Genomic DNA, 15,473 nt, shown 5'->3' with positions numbered 1-15,473 from the left:
AGTCGGTTAGTTACAACAGGTCATAGAAGCAAATAAATACATAAATAAATCATGCTGTTTCTTATTCATTAGATGTGTGATGGAAATAGCGCAATCCTCTTTAAAGTTATTGGATTCAGCTGTTTTTGAATAAATTTACTGTCACCGCTTAGGGTGCACTTGGGGGTTGAAGACTGTTGTAGTCTGTTTTGACAATATTAGACAATCAGCCACAGATTATCGTGTCTCTCCCGCCCTCCACTTTTTGTAGCCTAATTAATATAATACATCCTTTTATTTGAATCTGCAATATGTGCATTTAGTGTGTTTAAAAATGAAAAAAGACACTATTATTTTCTCATAGTAGGTATTCAACAATATGTCACTTTTATGATGAAACCTTCTGCACAATGAACACTACATCCACAAGAAGTGCCACAAGGGAAAGTGAAAGAGTGAGACTGGCCGACGTGACGTCACAGTGGCGCACCTTTACGCTCAACCTTTTCAAACTGCAATTTGAAAGTCATCCATGACGTTTCAATAAAAGCAGGTAGGCATGGAAAACCATGGAGGCTTTCATTCTTTACTACTTTAATTTGCACTCATTTCCTTTCTTCATGTCTAAGACTTTCGAAATACGTGGGCAACAAACAAACAGACGCAATGTAATTAGCAGATTTTTGTTTACATTTATATAAAAAAAATAAAATAAAAAAATAATTCATTAGGGTTGGGATCATTTGCAAGTTGAAGAGTGAATGATTGATTTTTTCTAAGACAATATTATGTCAGCCTGTCTAGGTTGGGAACATGAAGTACTCACAAGTCAGCAAGCGGAGCAACAACAACAGACCTCAGTAGATGTGCTGCCTTTATGTAATACTCGTAATTTTTCATTTTCAATGTTATCATCCACTTCTTTATGGGTGTTGTCGCTGTTTTAATTGGCATTAGAGTAGCCAGTGTCGACTCAAACTACTGTTTTTACAGTAAAGCATATGTATGGGAGAAAAGACTATTTATTGTGTTTTCACTAGATTAAACGACAAATCAACAGCGGCATTTATGCATACATTTAGATAATTTTGAAGCGCTACAGGAAATTTTGTTCTCTATATATTTTTTATGGGACAGAAAGTGATCAGAGCAAGTATGTAACTAAAAACGTGGTTAATATTAGAAAAATATCAGTCCTGTAAAGCTATGTGGGTCTTCAACTGCATTTTTAACATAACTTGAACTCACCACGCCTTTATGATTTCCCGTGATGCATCGCTTTTCAGTTGTACAGTGACAAGAGAGCGACTCGTTTAGAGCAAAATTTATTGTTTTTAATTTTGTTTTGGGAGTGTTTAAACAGAGACAATGGAGAGCGACTGTACGGACTGACGCGTAGAAACTAAATATAAACAAAGTCACGGTGAGTACGTCCTTGTTTTGGACAGGAATGACAAGCTAGCAAACCTGTTTCGGTAAGGAAGCTAGCTGTGTACTAAACTAAGATTGTAGTGTGTGGTTGCTGTTAAAACTACACATTGGCTCCAGGATTAGGTTTTAATTTTTAAACGTAATTGTTGTGAAAATTCTGGTTTAAATAACCTGTTTTTATTATCTGTTAGCAATTGGATTTTTGTCTTTGTTGGGGTTGAACGCTCACATTTGGACACAAATCAGTAAAACAGTAGCTACCACCTAAACTGGCCATTTAATATCATTTAATGTAAATCGCGTTAAGAGACTAGACAAGGCGTTTACATGACACTGAGTTATTTAAACTGTAACTTACACGTGTCCGCCACCTTAGTTTTAGCATTCAAGTAGAGATTATCTAATTATAGCTTCGTGCTACTTGATTTAAAATCAGTTTTATCTGTGTGATCGTAAGGGGAACTTGTTTGCTATGTTGTTCTTATATAATTTGTCTCTAGAATTTGATAGCTTTCCCACATGTTCTCATAAGGGAAGTTATTTGCAACTTCTCTGCAGACAGTCTGCTTTAATCTGTGTCTCACATGACTCTGTTACAAAGTGGTTGCTCACTCAAACCCTGAAATTGCAGATACATCAGTGTACAGTCTCGTGATAAGGAAGTGTGTCTTGCTATGCTCGGAACATAAGCTGAAGAAGGGAGAAGCTGCCAATCTTAATTGAAAAGTGGAGCTGTGGGGACTAGTGTTGAGTTGTGCTGCGTTGTTTGTTTATTTACTTTTTTTCTTTTCCAAGTGAACAATTTTCCATGTGCGTGTTTTAGTGTGCCATGTGGGAGTAAATCTTCCCAGGAGGTACCATGCTTGCCACGCAAATGCCCGACACTCCTCTGGAGGCTAAAGATGTCAAACAGGTAAGATGCAAAGGTCTTCTTACATTGGAAACTACAATATATTCTATTAGCTGATGTCCCGCAGATGAAAAGATTATGGCACTTAAGTAGAGCATGTTCTGGTTTTCATGCTGTAATCATATGCATCAGGGTTAAGCAAACCTAGTTTGTATTTGTGCCTTATTCACAGTTTTGTTGCAGTATTATTCAACTTCCTGTCTTTTTCAAAGCATCACAAGGTGCTGATGTGATTGTTAAACAACAGCAGGACACAATAAAGCATGTAAATATAGAGCAGTCCTTGCTTCACACATGATTATTGAAATGTTCTCACATTTCTGTCTACTATCTACAACTTTTATCTGGTTTTTTTTTACTACTCGCAGCGCGGTTGTCTTCTCACTAACTTCTTACTGATAAGTTTAGGAGCACTGCTTTAATTGTCCCAACACATTTATATTTATTGATTTACTAAAACCTCTGTGACAAGTAAGACAAGGCAAGTTTATTTGTATGGCTCATTTCATGTACAAGAGAATTTAAAGTTCTTTATATAAATCATTAAAAGCCTTACAGATGGTGCAAAGAAAGCACTAAAACGTAGTAAAACAGCACAATTTTGTTTCACTTTTGTTTGTTTTTTGTTCATTGATTTAGCTTTAGTCATTATATCCATGTGTATAAAATAAGTTACAGAAGAAAAAAACTGTTTTTGTGGATCCTGATCTAAAATAAAATAAATAAAGATAGGCATTACTAATAATTGTGTAATTAATATTTAGTTAAATCAGCAAATAGCTGAAAAGTAGCAGCTAAGGTTGTACAGGCTGATACGCCACTGTTAAGGACAGGCAGTGAACTGCACACAGACTGCAACATTTATTGGATTTCTTTACTTCTTTTTTTTTTTACAATTCAGTGTGACCTGTTAATTTAATAAATGGAAGCTTTTCTTTTTTCTACTGAGCACTATTCAGTTTTTCTTTTCTTTTTTTTGTTTTTAGTCTTAATTCTTGCTTTCTGCCTTTAAGATACTGCATGCAAATGTGGTGTAATTCCTTCCAGGATTTTTTTTTTTCTTAATATAACAAAATATAGTGATTTTACGTATTTGCAAACTGCAGTGGCGACTCAATTTCCCCAATTTATCACCTGTTTTGAAAAAGTGTCTAGAATGTGACTAAATAGTTGCTGTCTGGATGGCCATAGTTATGTTTTTATGCATATAACCAGGTTTGTATTGGAATTATATTATGATTACATGCTGCAGACTTGTTGCATTAATGAGCTCTTGGTGTATTTGGGAGCTTGAAAGACAAAGTAACGGGTCCTTTTAGATGTTTATTTGTCTTGAAATCCGGACTTGCCACAGCAAAATGTGGTTTCCTCAGAGCTCTGTGTCAGGAACTCTTGAAGACCAAGCTGTTACAACAGATTTTTTTCTGCAAGCCATTGCATAACATTGCTTTGCTTGTTATATATTCATGTTTTCTTCATTGCCATGTCAGCTGACAGCAGGTGACATGTGACAGCAGGTAATCTACAGCCTCTGTTTCTTAACAATGTTGACCCTGATCTCACTCATACCTAGTTCCTATTTCTCATCACATCCATGGTTTGGAATGCAGAAAATGGCCTGGCTGCATTCTTAAAGCCATTTTTTAAATATCCTGTTTGCCAGCTAGCTTTTTTATCAGACATACTTATTATTTGATTTTACTCCAAAACAGGAAGGAAACTAATATTTGCCTTTTTAAACATTGTCATGTAGATCAAAGAGAAGTTGAAACTGTCACTCAAGGCTCTGCAGAAACGATACGTAACCTCAGACGATGTGGTCACCAGTGACGATGGAGACGCTAACCTCCTCTGTTGTGCCCTGGAGGCCATCTTCATCCATGGGATCAAAAACAAGTACATCCGCACTGAAGCTGGAGGCCGGAGCAGAAAGGCGGACCGGGGACCCCTCCCTCAGCCTTTTTTCTGGAGTCTGCTCAAAACTGTCACCCACCGGTAAGTTGGGAAAGATTATAGGACACTGTTACAGCTATGATTTTTACAGGATCAACAGAAAATGACTCATTCATTGTTGGAAAATGACATTCTCTGTTGAATCCACAGGGATATCATCACTGAGCTGGAGAAGATCAGCTTCGTGGGGACAGACGTGGGCCGCTGCCGAGCCTGGCTGCGGCTGGCCCTCAACCACGGCCTTCTGGAGTGCTACCTTGCATCGCTCTTTCGGGAAGACTCCACGCTGCAAGCCCATTACCAGCCCTGTGCCTTGCTCCTGAACACTGAAGAGCGAGAAGTTCTGCTCAGCTACCTCCAGGGTCTAGCCTCGCTCACATTTAACCTGTCTTACAAGTCGGCTGTCCTCAATGAATGGACCACCACGCCTCTGGCTCTTGCTGGACTCTGCCCCCTGTCCCAGGCGGAGACACTAGATCTACCCCTCAATGGTGACCATGCCACTTCCAAGCCCACACGTAAGGAATCCTGGGACACAGCGTCTCAGTCGTCGGGCTCGTCAGATGCATTAGATACGCAGAGAGGATGTCCAGTGTTCCCTACCAGAGGGTCAGGTGTCTTTCAAGGAGAAAGGACTGCGCTTCACTCATCTAATTTAAGCTTGGACACAACAGGGTCATCTCAGCTCTCCTCCAGCTTGAGCTCTGATAGCCTCCTGCAGGGGCAGGACCCCCGCAGCCCGACAGGAGAGCAGTGGTCGTCAGGTGACTTGGACACAGCAATTCAAGTCAGCATCAGCAACAACAGGCCACAGCAAGAGTATGTATGTGTTATAGCTGTGTATTTAGTTATACTGGGTCATGAGATAAAAAAGGGCGTGGCTTTTTTTTTCCTTTACTTTCTAGTTTTTTACTAAAAAAAAAAAACAATGTAGTTTCGGAGAGTTAAAACCTTATCTTTTTTTTTATAATGTAAATTTTATTGATCTCAGGTTTATCAACAGATTGTATAAATATGTAATTTGCTGCATTTCTTAAATGCAGTGACATCAAGTTAAACATACTGATGTCACCAGGAGTAAAAGAGGAAACGTTCAAACAGTTGTTTGGACTAATTGAATTACATTTAAACATGCAAACATCACACCCAATTTCAAAGATTATCTTTGTGGTGATCAGTGATTAATTTATAACTGGAAATAATGGTCCCCAGCAAATACAAGTTCTCCCCTTTTTAACATGCTTTTTTTTTTAACAGCAATGCTGTGTTTTGTTTCCCTGCTGAGCCAGATGTCTGATTATTGTAGTTTGTCTGTTTGTTAGCAAGATAACATAAGAACTACTCAGTTTAATATAAACCTGGTGGTGAGTTGGATAAAGGTATTCAGTTTCGTTATGGATTGAGATTACTTTTGTTAAAACCCCAAAATTTATGCATAGAACTTGGTGGAGGATGCACTCTATAAGTGCTCATGTTTAAAATAATTACATTGATTGTTTTTTGTTAGTATTAGACTACGAAGAATGCACAAGTAACCATGTTTTATCATTTAAATCATATTGAGTTAGCATTTCTGGAAGAAGTGACTGATAACAGTGGATTTCAAGGAATATAAAGTGATAAAGACATCCCTTTAATTGCGAACTAACCGTTAAATATCTGTCCTTACTTGTTTGTATCTTTGCAGCGTGATAACTGATTTCCGGGAGAGTGGACACTGCAGTCAAGACTCAATGCGTGAAGACTCGTTTGTCTCCAGCACAGGAGCCGATCAGTTCTCAGAAAACGCCACATTCAGTGGCTCAGACAGTGAGACCCAAGCCCCTGCTTTGCCATCCCAATATTCTGTGGACCAACTCCTAAATTCCGATTCAGAGCCACCTCCATCATCTCTTGAACTACCATCCTGTGACGAGCAACCTGGTATCCAGGCTCCACTTGAAATCTGCAACAGTACCTCCTCTGAATTACATTCGGAGACAACCATTCTCTCCTTGGTCTGTGAGTCTGTGGAGTCTGTGAAGGAAACACATGCGACTGATATTAAGGAGCGCAGCGTGTCTGTCCAGGAAATGAAGGGAACAGATAATTCAGAGGAACACGACTTGAAATCTCTTGTGAATAAAGTCCCTCAGCGTTCTTCCAGCATCCTCAGCAGGAAAGTGTCCTCAGATTCACTTTTAGTAAGTATTCTGTATTTACAAATAACTCTTTGTTGAATGTCCATCTGAGAAAGTCACATGATGTAAGTCCTTGTCTTGTACATGCTCATCAGTTAACAGAAGCAGTGATTCAAGATTAGGAAGAAGTTCCAAAAGAGTAGTACATGTATGTAATGTGGATTTTATGGATAGGGAACAAGCAGAATGATGCTTGCTCCTGAAATGCTCTTTGGGTATTCCCACTGAGGAAATGACAAATAGGATGTTTGACTCTAAATCCTGGAAATCAGTGTGTCATGGTGGAAAATCAACTCAAGCTTCTCAATAATTTTGGGACAGGGAAGTTGTTGGTTCTGTCTGGCTAAGCCACCTTGTGGTTTTTAAAGGTCATGAAAGCTTGCCAGAACACCTACTCCTGGCAGATCAGAAGTGAAACTGCTCCTGTGGCAGAACGTGGTGGTTAAACTACTGAAAGTTGCTCTGCTTCACTGTCAAATACATTTTAGTTAAAACTGGAATCCCTTTTCTTGTGTTAACATGTGATTTTCAAACAGGAAGAGTCACAGGATGTGTTGTAAGATTTTCCCCAAATGCATGACATTCAGTGTTGCTGGTCAACCTGTAAACAGTAGTCAAGATATACAAATATGTGCTTATATTTACACAAACAAGGGGATCATTAATCAGTGGATTTTTTTTTAAACTACAAAGACACAAGATTTAACAGGAACAAATTCCACAGGACTGTGGTCTGCTCACTGAATGTTTTTACTGTTTGTGAACATTGATATGTAAATATGATCTTAAACCAATCTTTGTTTTTATATAGTATAAAAAGAACTCTGTCACTTTTTGCAGCACTCACATTCTTGGATTTCTGAGGATGATATCTACAAGCCTCATCTGGAAGAGGTGCCAGACAGTGATAACGTGTCTCCATCTGTTCCTACTGATGAGCTCAGGGCCTCGCAGTCGCCTCCCAGTGTTGTCCATCGCAGACAAATGGGTATTCCAGACAATCTCAATGTTTTTAAGTGTAAAACATAAAGTTTTGTATCGTGTCTTTATTTTGTTTTAAGAGATTAATGTTGTCACTACAAAGTATTTTTCAAGTGATGGATCGAAAACACCATATGTATGGTTCAGTCTTTATGCAGATTGTTTCATTGTCTAAAGCTCTAAATTTTAATGTAGTTTCTGCTGACCCCTGTCCATGAGAAGTTGAGCTGACAGAGAAGACCTGTTGGCACAAATGACAAATAGTCACTTCAACTTTACATGTTCACATGTCCTAATTAATAAAACAGATGTTGTTTTTAATTTGAACTATCAAACAGTGTTTACAAAATGTGGATTATATCAGTGCAGAAAGTTTGTTAGCTTAATAGAGGACTGTAAGGGGTCTAATTGGACTAATTCTAGTTGCCAAGGAACAAAAAAAAAATATTTTGTGAATAAGAAAAGCTTTGCTAAAAGTTTGGCTTTACTAAATAACAATGTTTAAGTTAAAAAGCAAAGCAGAGAAATAAACAAATGGAAATTGCAGCAATCACCAGCTTTGGCATTAAGGAAGTAAAACTAGTTTTTGTCAGTGGCATCTGGTGGCTGAGTGAGTGATGCCATTACTTGCTTGTATAAAATGGCTGCCTGACAGAAAAGAGCCTTACACAACCCCAGTTTAGAATAAAAAATAAAATTTTGGTTTGTGTTTGCCTTAGGTCTGACGTAGTCAGACTTGTCACAGAACGTCATGAAAAATTTACAGACACCTTCATGCTCTGTTACCACCGGAACAATGGAAAACGGAGCACTTTGAAATGAGACAGCTCTAAAGAACAGCTTTAGAGCTCATCCAGTGGTTCTGCTAGGTACTTTCAACTATGCTGCTTTAAATGTCAGTCACTAAAGAAAAGTCATGCATAATTACAAACTGTGGAATGAGGCTCCGACTTAACCTAAACTGAGTTATTCCAGCAGGTGATTTTCAGCCGGCCTTTAAAAGGAAAGCACCTGTTGTTCATCATGTTTGGGGTGTGTTCTGATTGCGTTGATGCTACTAAAACGAGTTTTTCTTGCATTGCACCTGAGTGAATCGCACACGTCTTCAACAGTAAGAATAATCTAAAGGAAATCAGAGATGATGAGGTTTATGAGGAACATGAGTGTAGACCATGAGCCCTTTGTTACGGTATTTTTAAAAAGGTTTTATTTCAGGAACAGCTTTGTGTGTACACGCACTCCACAAATACTGAATAAGGTGTGTAGTCTACCTGAATTATCTTCTGTGGTTTCTTTGTTCCCTAAAAGTTGCTTTGCATTTAGAGAGAACAAAAGCTACATGATGTTTACAGGGAACAAATAATTTACATTAACACTGATACTAAAAGCCAGTTTACAATATGTAAAGTAACTATCAACCACCCTCATTAAAGTTGATATACACAAGGTCGTGTGAAATGGTCCGTGCTGATCTTTTGTTTTTCCATCTTTCTGTCAGGGCTGTCCAACCCCTTTCGAGGTTTGCTGAAGCTGGGTCACCTGGAGCGGCGAGGTGCGATGGGAATGTGGCGGGATTACTACTGCGAGCTTTCGCCCTTCGAGTTCCGCCTGTATCTGAATGCAGAGGAGAGAATTTGTTGTGACAACTACTCCCTTTTGCGATGTGAGGATGCTCGCATCACCTCACCAGAGGGCCGCTTTGAGCTGGCCTTTCCCGGGAAACGTTTTCACCTCCGAGCTGCCAATCGCGATGAAGCCGAGGACTGGGTCGACCGCATTGTGGAGGCTGTCAACAAATGCCGACCAGCATCACGTGTTAACGAGCAGTGGGAGGTGCTGCATTCGCTCAGTGAGAATGGCTTGGATGAGCGCCCCGTTTCATCCGCATCCTCTGCTCCCTCCAGTCCTGAGATATGTTCATCATCCTCTGATTCAGCAACAAGTGGAGGACAGGAAGCAACTCCTCCACTGCTAGAATATAATTGGACTCAAACGGCTGATTTAGAAACAGATGCTCTTAAAGAGGCTGTTTTATACTTCTCCACAGATCCTGATGCCCGGGCTTGGGCACCTTTGGTCTTCTCCCTGTCTTTGGAAGCCTTGAAAGGCTTTTGGGTACAAGAGGGAAGGAAGTTATTACGGCTAAACTACCCCATTCAGGACATCCGGGACGTGGTTCCTGATGTCTCTCTGGGAGGACCGGCCTTTTTCAAACTCCTGACTTTGAAGGAGACGCTGAGACTCAGGGCAGAGAACCCAGAGGAAGCTCGCTCTTGGAGGATTTTAATCCGTGGAGCTCTGGACTCATACCTGGAAAGTGGGGAGGATGGGTTTGCAGAGGAGCCTGCTACAGTTTGGCGCACTGGGCTGACTGAAAATTTGCACAGACTGGTGCAACACAGACTGAAAGAAGATGGAGCACTTCTAGTTCATCTTTGCACAGTTCCATCAGAGAAAGGGCTGGATTCTCAAAGCTTCAGATGCGCAGGTCTGTACGTTACTGTGCATGTTCTTCCTGCTGACATAAGTTAATATCTGTATCCCAATTCAGGGTCTGCACACTTCGAAGTGCAGATTCGTCTGCTACATACGTCATTGTGGTGCGCCAAGCACTGTCCCAGTTTGGAGAATATGAAGGAGCCTCTGAATTCACCCTACAAATCTGCACTTTGTTTGGCCTCAAACGAAGGCTGCTGGTGGTGCATCCTTTGTGGCCTCTTTTCTCCCAGAATTCATTGCGCACAAGATGGTGGCGAATGAGCAAAAAGCAGAAGCTTTTGTGTGTTTGAGTGGATGTGAATCAGACTGATGTGTTAATGTTTTCATTTACAGACTGTCCCCAGCAGATCGGCCCATCTCTGGGCAGAGCCAGGTTATGCGGGTTTTCAGGCCTGTACTACTGTGAGTCGTGCCACAACGGTGACACCACCATCATCCCATCGCGCATGGTACACAACTGGGATCTCACGCAGCGAGAGGTACAGATCCCTTTCTAACATACAGCAGTGCACCTCAAATGCTGTTATAAGACGGTGGAATGAAACTTGAGTGAGTTATTGTCAACATTGTCTACATCCAATTAATAATTTGCACTCGTTTCAACCATAACTTTTAGTAACATTTTTGTGATAAATTATTTTAAATGTTTTTTAAGCTCCAGACATGTTGAAATATCTTCTTTGAGGCGTAATTAACCATCACCATTTAAAAGAACCTTAAACTCTAAACAAACTATTGGGAGTTGAATTGATTGAGTGCAGCTCAAAGTTCTGACAGGGATGAAGATTGTTCGCAGTAAAACAACACCTTAGCAGTTCTATTGCAGCAAATGCAAGAGGATACGGTCCAGTAGCATCAGACACTGCTTAACTGATGCACCAGTTATTAAGCCAGATAACGGGATGCATTTCTTCATCACAAGCAAGCCAGTTTGTTAAAAGGAGCAAACATTGTTCACTATCACGATCACTGAAACTCACCTGTTAATACCAGATGCAGATGATCTGAACTTTAACAAATACCTTTGCAAATCTTGCAACTGTCCATCTGCAAAACACAGGCAAACACACATTTCCAACAACAGATGGGACAATTGTGTTAACAAATATCTGTAACTCACAGACAAACCAGTGATATGCCTGCATCCATCATCTTAATGGTTGGATAAGACAGAAACCAGCCCTTGTGCACCTTTTTCTGAATGCTTAATATGTGATTCACCTATTTGTGACCAGTCCATCTTCTACGATGACAGCGTGAGGCCGTCATCTGAGACCATAATTTATCCCAGATTCTTCAACCACTGCCCTCATTGGACTGTTTCATCTGTGTTGATCCAGGTGTCAAAGAGAGCTCTACGTCTACTGGTCAAAGTGGAGCAGGAGCCTCTGTTGAACCTGGAGCAGCTGAACCCTGAGCTGGTGAAACACACAGAGTCCATGGCCCAGGCCCACAACCTGCGGCAGAGGCTCCATCTGCTGGGTAACTACCTGCTCACCTGCCGCAGCGGAGCCTGTAAGAAACTCCAAGCCAGGTTGGTTTGTTTTACACACAGCATCTGCAGGAAGTATTTTTTGATCCTCTCACGTTAATTTCTTATCATATGAATTTTATGTTTCTATCTTTCTCTCCAGAATGGGGCAGCGAACATATGTGTTGGAGTCAAGCCACCTGTACAGCGTCATGGACCTACGTCAGGTATCCTTCCATCTTATTAATGTTACAACAATTACCTACCACTCTGAAACATCTAAATGGGTTTTTTCTTTTTTTTTTTCCTTTTTTCTAGATAGCAGAGGGTGAATATGCAACCTTCCTTATCAGACTGGTGCAGCGCGCCTCTGATCATGTGTTGCACTGTGACCTGTGTACTCAGCGTGGCTTCATTTGCCAGATCTGCCACTCTGATGACATCCTCTTCCCCTTTCAGTTTGACAGTACCACCAGGTATGTTACCCTGAACAATCAGTCTTCATGCCACCTTCTTCCCTCATCTTTATTCTCTGCTCAGAAATATTTTTTTACTCAATTGTTTGAAGTTTGTGAAGTCAAAGATCAACAATTTATGCTCAATTATTGGCTTGTGAATTCTCAAGATTTTTTAGTCAAATAGTCTTGGTCATATCTTACATACACTAGCTTCTGTTTTGTTACCATTATCTTCAGTTTGTCTTGATATGCATTCACATGCAAATATAATATGAAATTAAATTTTTAGAAATTAGAAATCATACTAGTAGTGAAAATATATATATTTTAATGCTCTACTCATGCAGGGCTAATAAGTGTCAGGTGAAAATAGTTCATTTAAAGTTGCATTTTTAGATCAGTTCAAGTACATGAAGTAACCTCAAGTGCAATTATGATTAAGATGACTCTTAAAATGTTTTGAGAACATTTTCTTTTATGTGTTTCTTTTAATGTCTTTTATTTATTTAGCAATTCAAAAGATGTTAAAAACAAAAAAGGGAAATAGAAATTCAGTTCTCCATTTTTCCAGACCACTTCAGTGAAAAATGGATTCCCTGTAGTATTCAGTCAGTTAGTCATGTTTCTTGTTGCTTTGCAGATCATTCTTTCAGAAAAAAAATTAATAATAATTCATCATTTTCATTTATGTGTTAAGTTTTTCCTGTTGGACTCTACCCCAGCTACCCAGCTGGGGGAGACCTCAACCATCCACAGAACCAGAGCAGAACTGTATGTCACATACTACACTGCCTTAAATTAATTATCTAATAAAGTGAGTTAGTTTTAATTCCTCTGCTGCAAACAACATTGATGTTGTTCCTTATGTATAAACTATCCAGCCAGCTCTGATTGTAATCTGTATAAAGCAATGCTTCACAATCTGTATCCTGTTAACAACCACCGGCTTCATGTGCTTAATCTAGACAAGAGTCGTCAACCAAGCCTGTGTCATGGCACCAAGAGTGTTTACTTGTGTATCGTTTAGTGCTGAACATGTACTTCTGTTAAACGTTACTTTATATATTTAAGTGGGTTCCTCAAGTGAGGTCATATGTTTATGTGGAAAATATGGAAAAACATAGTTTGCAATGGACTTTTTGTACATTTACTGCACAGTGGCTACCATCATGTTTATGTTTGTAAAAGGGATCTTCTGTCTCTGCAGTTAGTGCAGTGCTTTATGTGTCTATCATGATTATAGTGTTTTGAGCACAGACACATTGATCTAGATGTTTAATGAGTAAATTATACTGATATACTGAGATACATGATACACTTAGTACTTCTTCAAAAGAATGTAACTGTAGGCTTGCAAAGTGCAGCCTGGTCATTTCAACTATTAAACCCTGAAATCTTTGAAGTCCTCATAAAATGGACTGTTGGTGTCAAAAAGGCAGCTTTTTAAAGTGTCACCTCACAGGTATTAGAGACTTTGAGTCTTTCATGAAAATGTCTACACCCCATATATACTATGCTAGTTTTATACATTTCATGTGCTTTTTTTATGTTTCTGAACCAGGTGTAAAGATTGCAAGGCTGTATTCCACCAGGCCTGCAAGTCTGCTGAAAGCTCCTGTCCTCGCTGTCTGAGAATGAAGAAGTACCTGGAGAGGGTTTTGCAGGACTGAGCACTGCAGCCCACTTAAGATGTCGCCTCTTTTATGAAGCTGGATGACTTCTGGTGAAGAAAAAAGTAACACGAATTCTTGCTTTTACATAAAGTAACCTCAAGTGCAATTATGATTAAGATGGGCCTGCTCTTAAGTGACTTTTAAAAGGAAGAGACAGAGGTAAGCGCCTCAGTGTTCCAGTAGTTCCTTGCACTAATTTAGAGGCAAACATACTGACGAAGTGCAGCAAAATGTTACTGACCAGTGATTTTAATACCTCTGTGACTTCTGGTTCAGCCATGACAGAGCAGGGCAGAGGCTTGGCTGCTGACATGCCTTGTATTCATCACATTTTTACAATATTTTTTTATTCATCTTGTGTCAAATACAACATTCTTAACCATTGCGTATACCAGACATTCTCCATATGTCTTGACACGATATTCAGCAGTGACGTTTGAACATAAAAATGATTAAAACGGTTCTTTAAATAATAAGCAAATTTTGATTGTGCCTTCTTTTTAATTTAAGCTTTACACTATTTTTCATGATGTATCACTATTACTGGGCCAAAATGCATTGCATAGCTGTTTATTTTAATTACACATAACAATCAAATACATGATGCGTTAGATATTTGGATGTAGTATAATTATAAAACGTTGTGGAATGTCCTTTTTTTAAAGCTAACAAACCAGCTCTGAAATGTTTGATTTGAGAGGTTCTGCTCTGTTTTCCTGAACTTGTAAAAAAATGTTTATGCTGCTTGTGTGGTGAGACACACTGACATGATTCATAAATTCACTTAAAGTAATAAATAATACCAAATGAGGCTAAATCTTGTTGCAAATTATAATTGTCGGGTAAATTATTGGATTTCAGTGAATCTGAAGTAAAGATATTTTTTGCTTATTTGCACTTAACTACGACTGTTAAATGGATATTTCGGCTAGAATGACGCTGTGATATCTCCATGCACATGAAGTGATCCCTAAACTAATAAATCCAACTGTGTTCCTGGTATTTTTGTCTTGAAATTTTGAATTAACAAGTTTAGTGAGGAAAATAATCACATTTATTCTTAAATGAAACTGCCAAGAAGAAAAATCATTAAACGTTTACTTGCCGAGGCCAAATTGATATATATGCACAACATATCATGCAAGAGGAACACTGAGTCCTGCAGTACTGTTATTCCTGGTTTGTATTTATTTCATGTCATGTATGATGTATAGATGGACCATACTGAAATAAATATCAGCATGTTGGATTTTGTTCCTTCTTTTTTCCTTTTTGAGTTTGTCTTAAAGTACCTGGCTTATTATCAGACCTGAAATTTGTGCACTTTTAGTTAAAAAGCAGCTTGAAGTAAAGAGTGCAGAGACTCAGAGCTGCAGGGGAGGAATTAAGAGAAAGGTGGAAGGAAAAGTAAAAGAAGAGAGATCATGCTTCTACTAGCCAGGCAGGTGATTATGGTCATCCCTGAGGCTCCTGTGTCAACCACTGTGATCATACTGAAAATATTCACAAGGACCTGTATGGCTATAACTTAAATATTTAGTCAAACCCCCGCCATTGTCACAAAATACAAGCACTGAAGGGGAATCAACTTTTAGACTTGAGTACATGCAACGCTGTTGACTGAGAATGCATACAAAACTTTTACTTTTAGATTTTTCTTTGAGAGATGATGGCGCATGTAAGCATAACTGAATTCACTGCACAGATGGCATCTGTAAGTGGCTCAGGTTAAATAAATCAGGATTTTATTTATACATTTATTTATTATATTTTATTGTCACATTTGGGTGGAAGCATCATGTGACGTGAGTAGCTGGAGTAATACATAAGAGCACACATATGAGCTTTATTATTCAAGCCTGTGATTTTAAAGGGTTGCTAAGCCACAGGTGCTGCAAATCACCAGCTTAGTACCAAACAAATGACGTCATTATTACT

General features: G+C 39.2%; 1 protein-coding gene across 3 annotated transcripts; it reads left to right on the top strand.

Moving 5' to 3' along the window:
* Positions 1-513: 513 nt before the first annotated feature.
* plekhm1 (pleckstrin homology domain containing, family M (with RUN domain) member 1) lies at positions 514-14,784 on the top strand. 3 transcript variants are annotated; one of them, XM_041974174.1, is made up of 12 exons: positions 514-532; positions 2,234-2,323; positions 4,074-4,315; positions 4,424-5,092; positions 5,961-6,456; positions 7,294-7,441; positions 8,933-9,922; positions 10,267-10,412; positions 11,274-11,467; positions 11,568-11,631; positions 11,723-11,880; positions 13,424-14,784. In XM_041974174.1, exons 2-12 carry the CDS (start codon positions 2,270-2,272, stop codon positions 13,530-13,532), a joined length of 3,270 nt encoding a protein of 1,089 aa, XP_041830108.1. In that variant the 5' UTR covers positions 514-532; positions 2,234-2,269; the 3' UTR covers positions 13,533-14,784. The 3 variants fall into 3 exon arrangements, with proteins under 3 accessions (XP_041830108.1, XP_041830107.1, XP_041830106.1); XM_041974173.1 differs by lacking the exon at positions 514-532 and adding an exon at positions 1,247-1,402; XM_041974172.1 differs by lacking the exon at positions 514-532 and adding an exon at positions 1,247-1,402 and having other exon boundaries at positions 2,206-2,323.
* The last annotated feature ends 689 nt before the right edge of the window (positions 14,785-15,473 follow it).

This window comes from Melanotaenia boesemani, chromosome 21 (genome assembly GCF_017639745.1).
Source record: "Melanotaenia boesemani isolate fMelBoe1 chromosome 21, fMelBoe1.pri, whole genome shotgun sequence".
In the NCBI taxonomy this organism is placed as follows: domain Eukaryota; kingdom Metazoa; phylum Chordata; class Actinopteri; order Atheriniformes; family Melanotaeniidae; genus Melanotaenia; species Melanotaenia boesemani.
Note: the sequence above shows the minus strand (reverse complement) of the source record. Positions and strands in the feature narration are given on the sequence as shown.

Bases quoted from the DNA above. Each gene is read 5' to 3' on its own strand.
- plekhm1 (XM_041974174.1), top strand. From the start codon at position 2,270: ATGCTTGCCACGCAAATGCCCGACACTCCTCTGGAGGCTAAAGATGTC. The intron at 6,457-7,293 runs GTAAGTATTCTG...CACTTTTTGCAG, and splicing joins TGTCCTCAGATTCACTTTTA to CACTCACATTCTTGGATTTC. The intron at 7,442-8,932 runs GTATTCCAGACA...TCTTTCTGTCAG, and splicing joins TGTCCATCGCAGACAAATGG to GGCTGTCCAACCCCTTTCGA.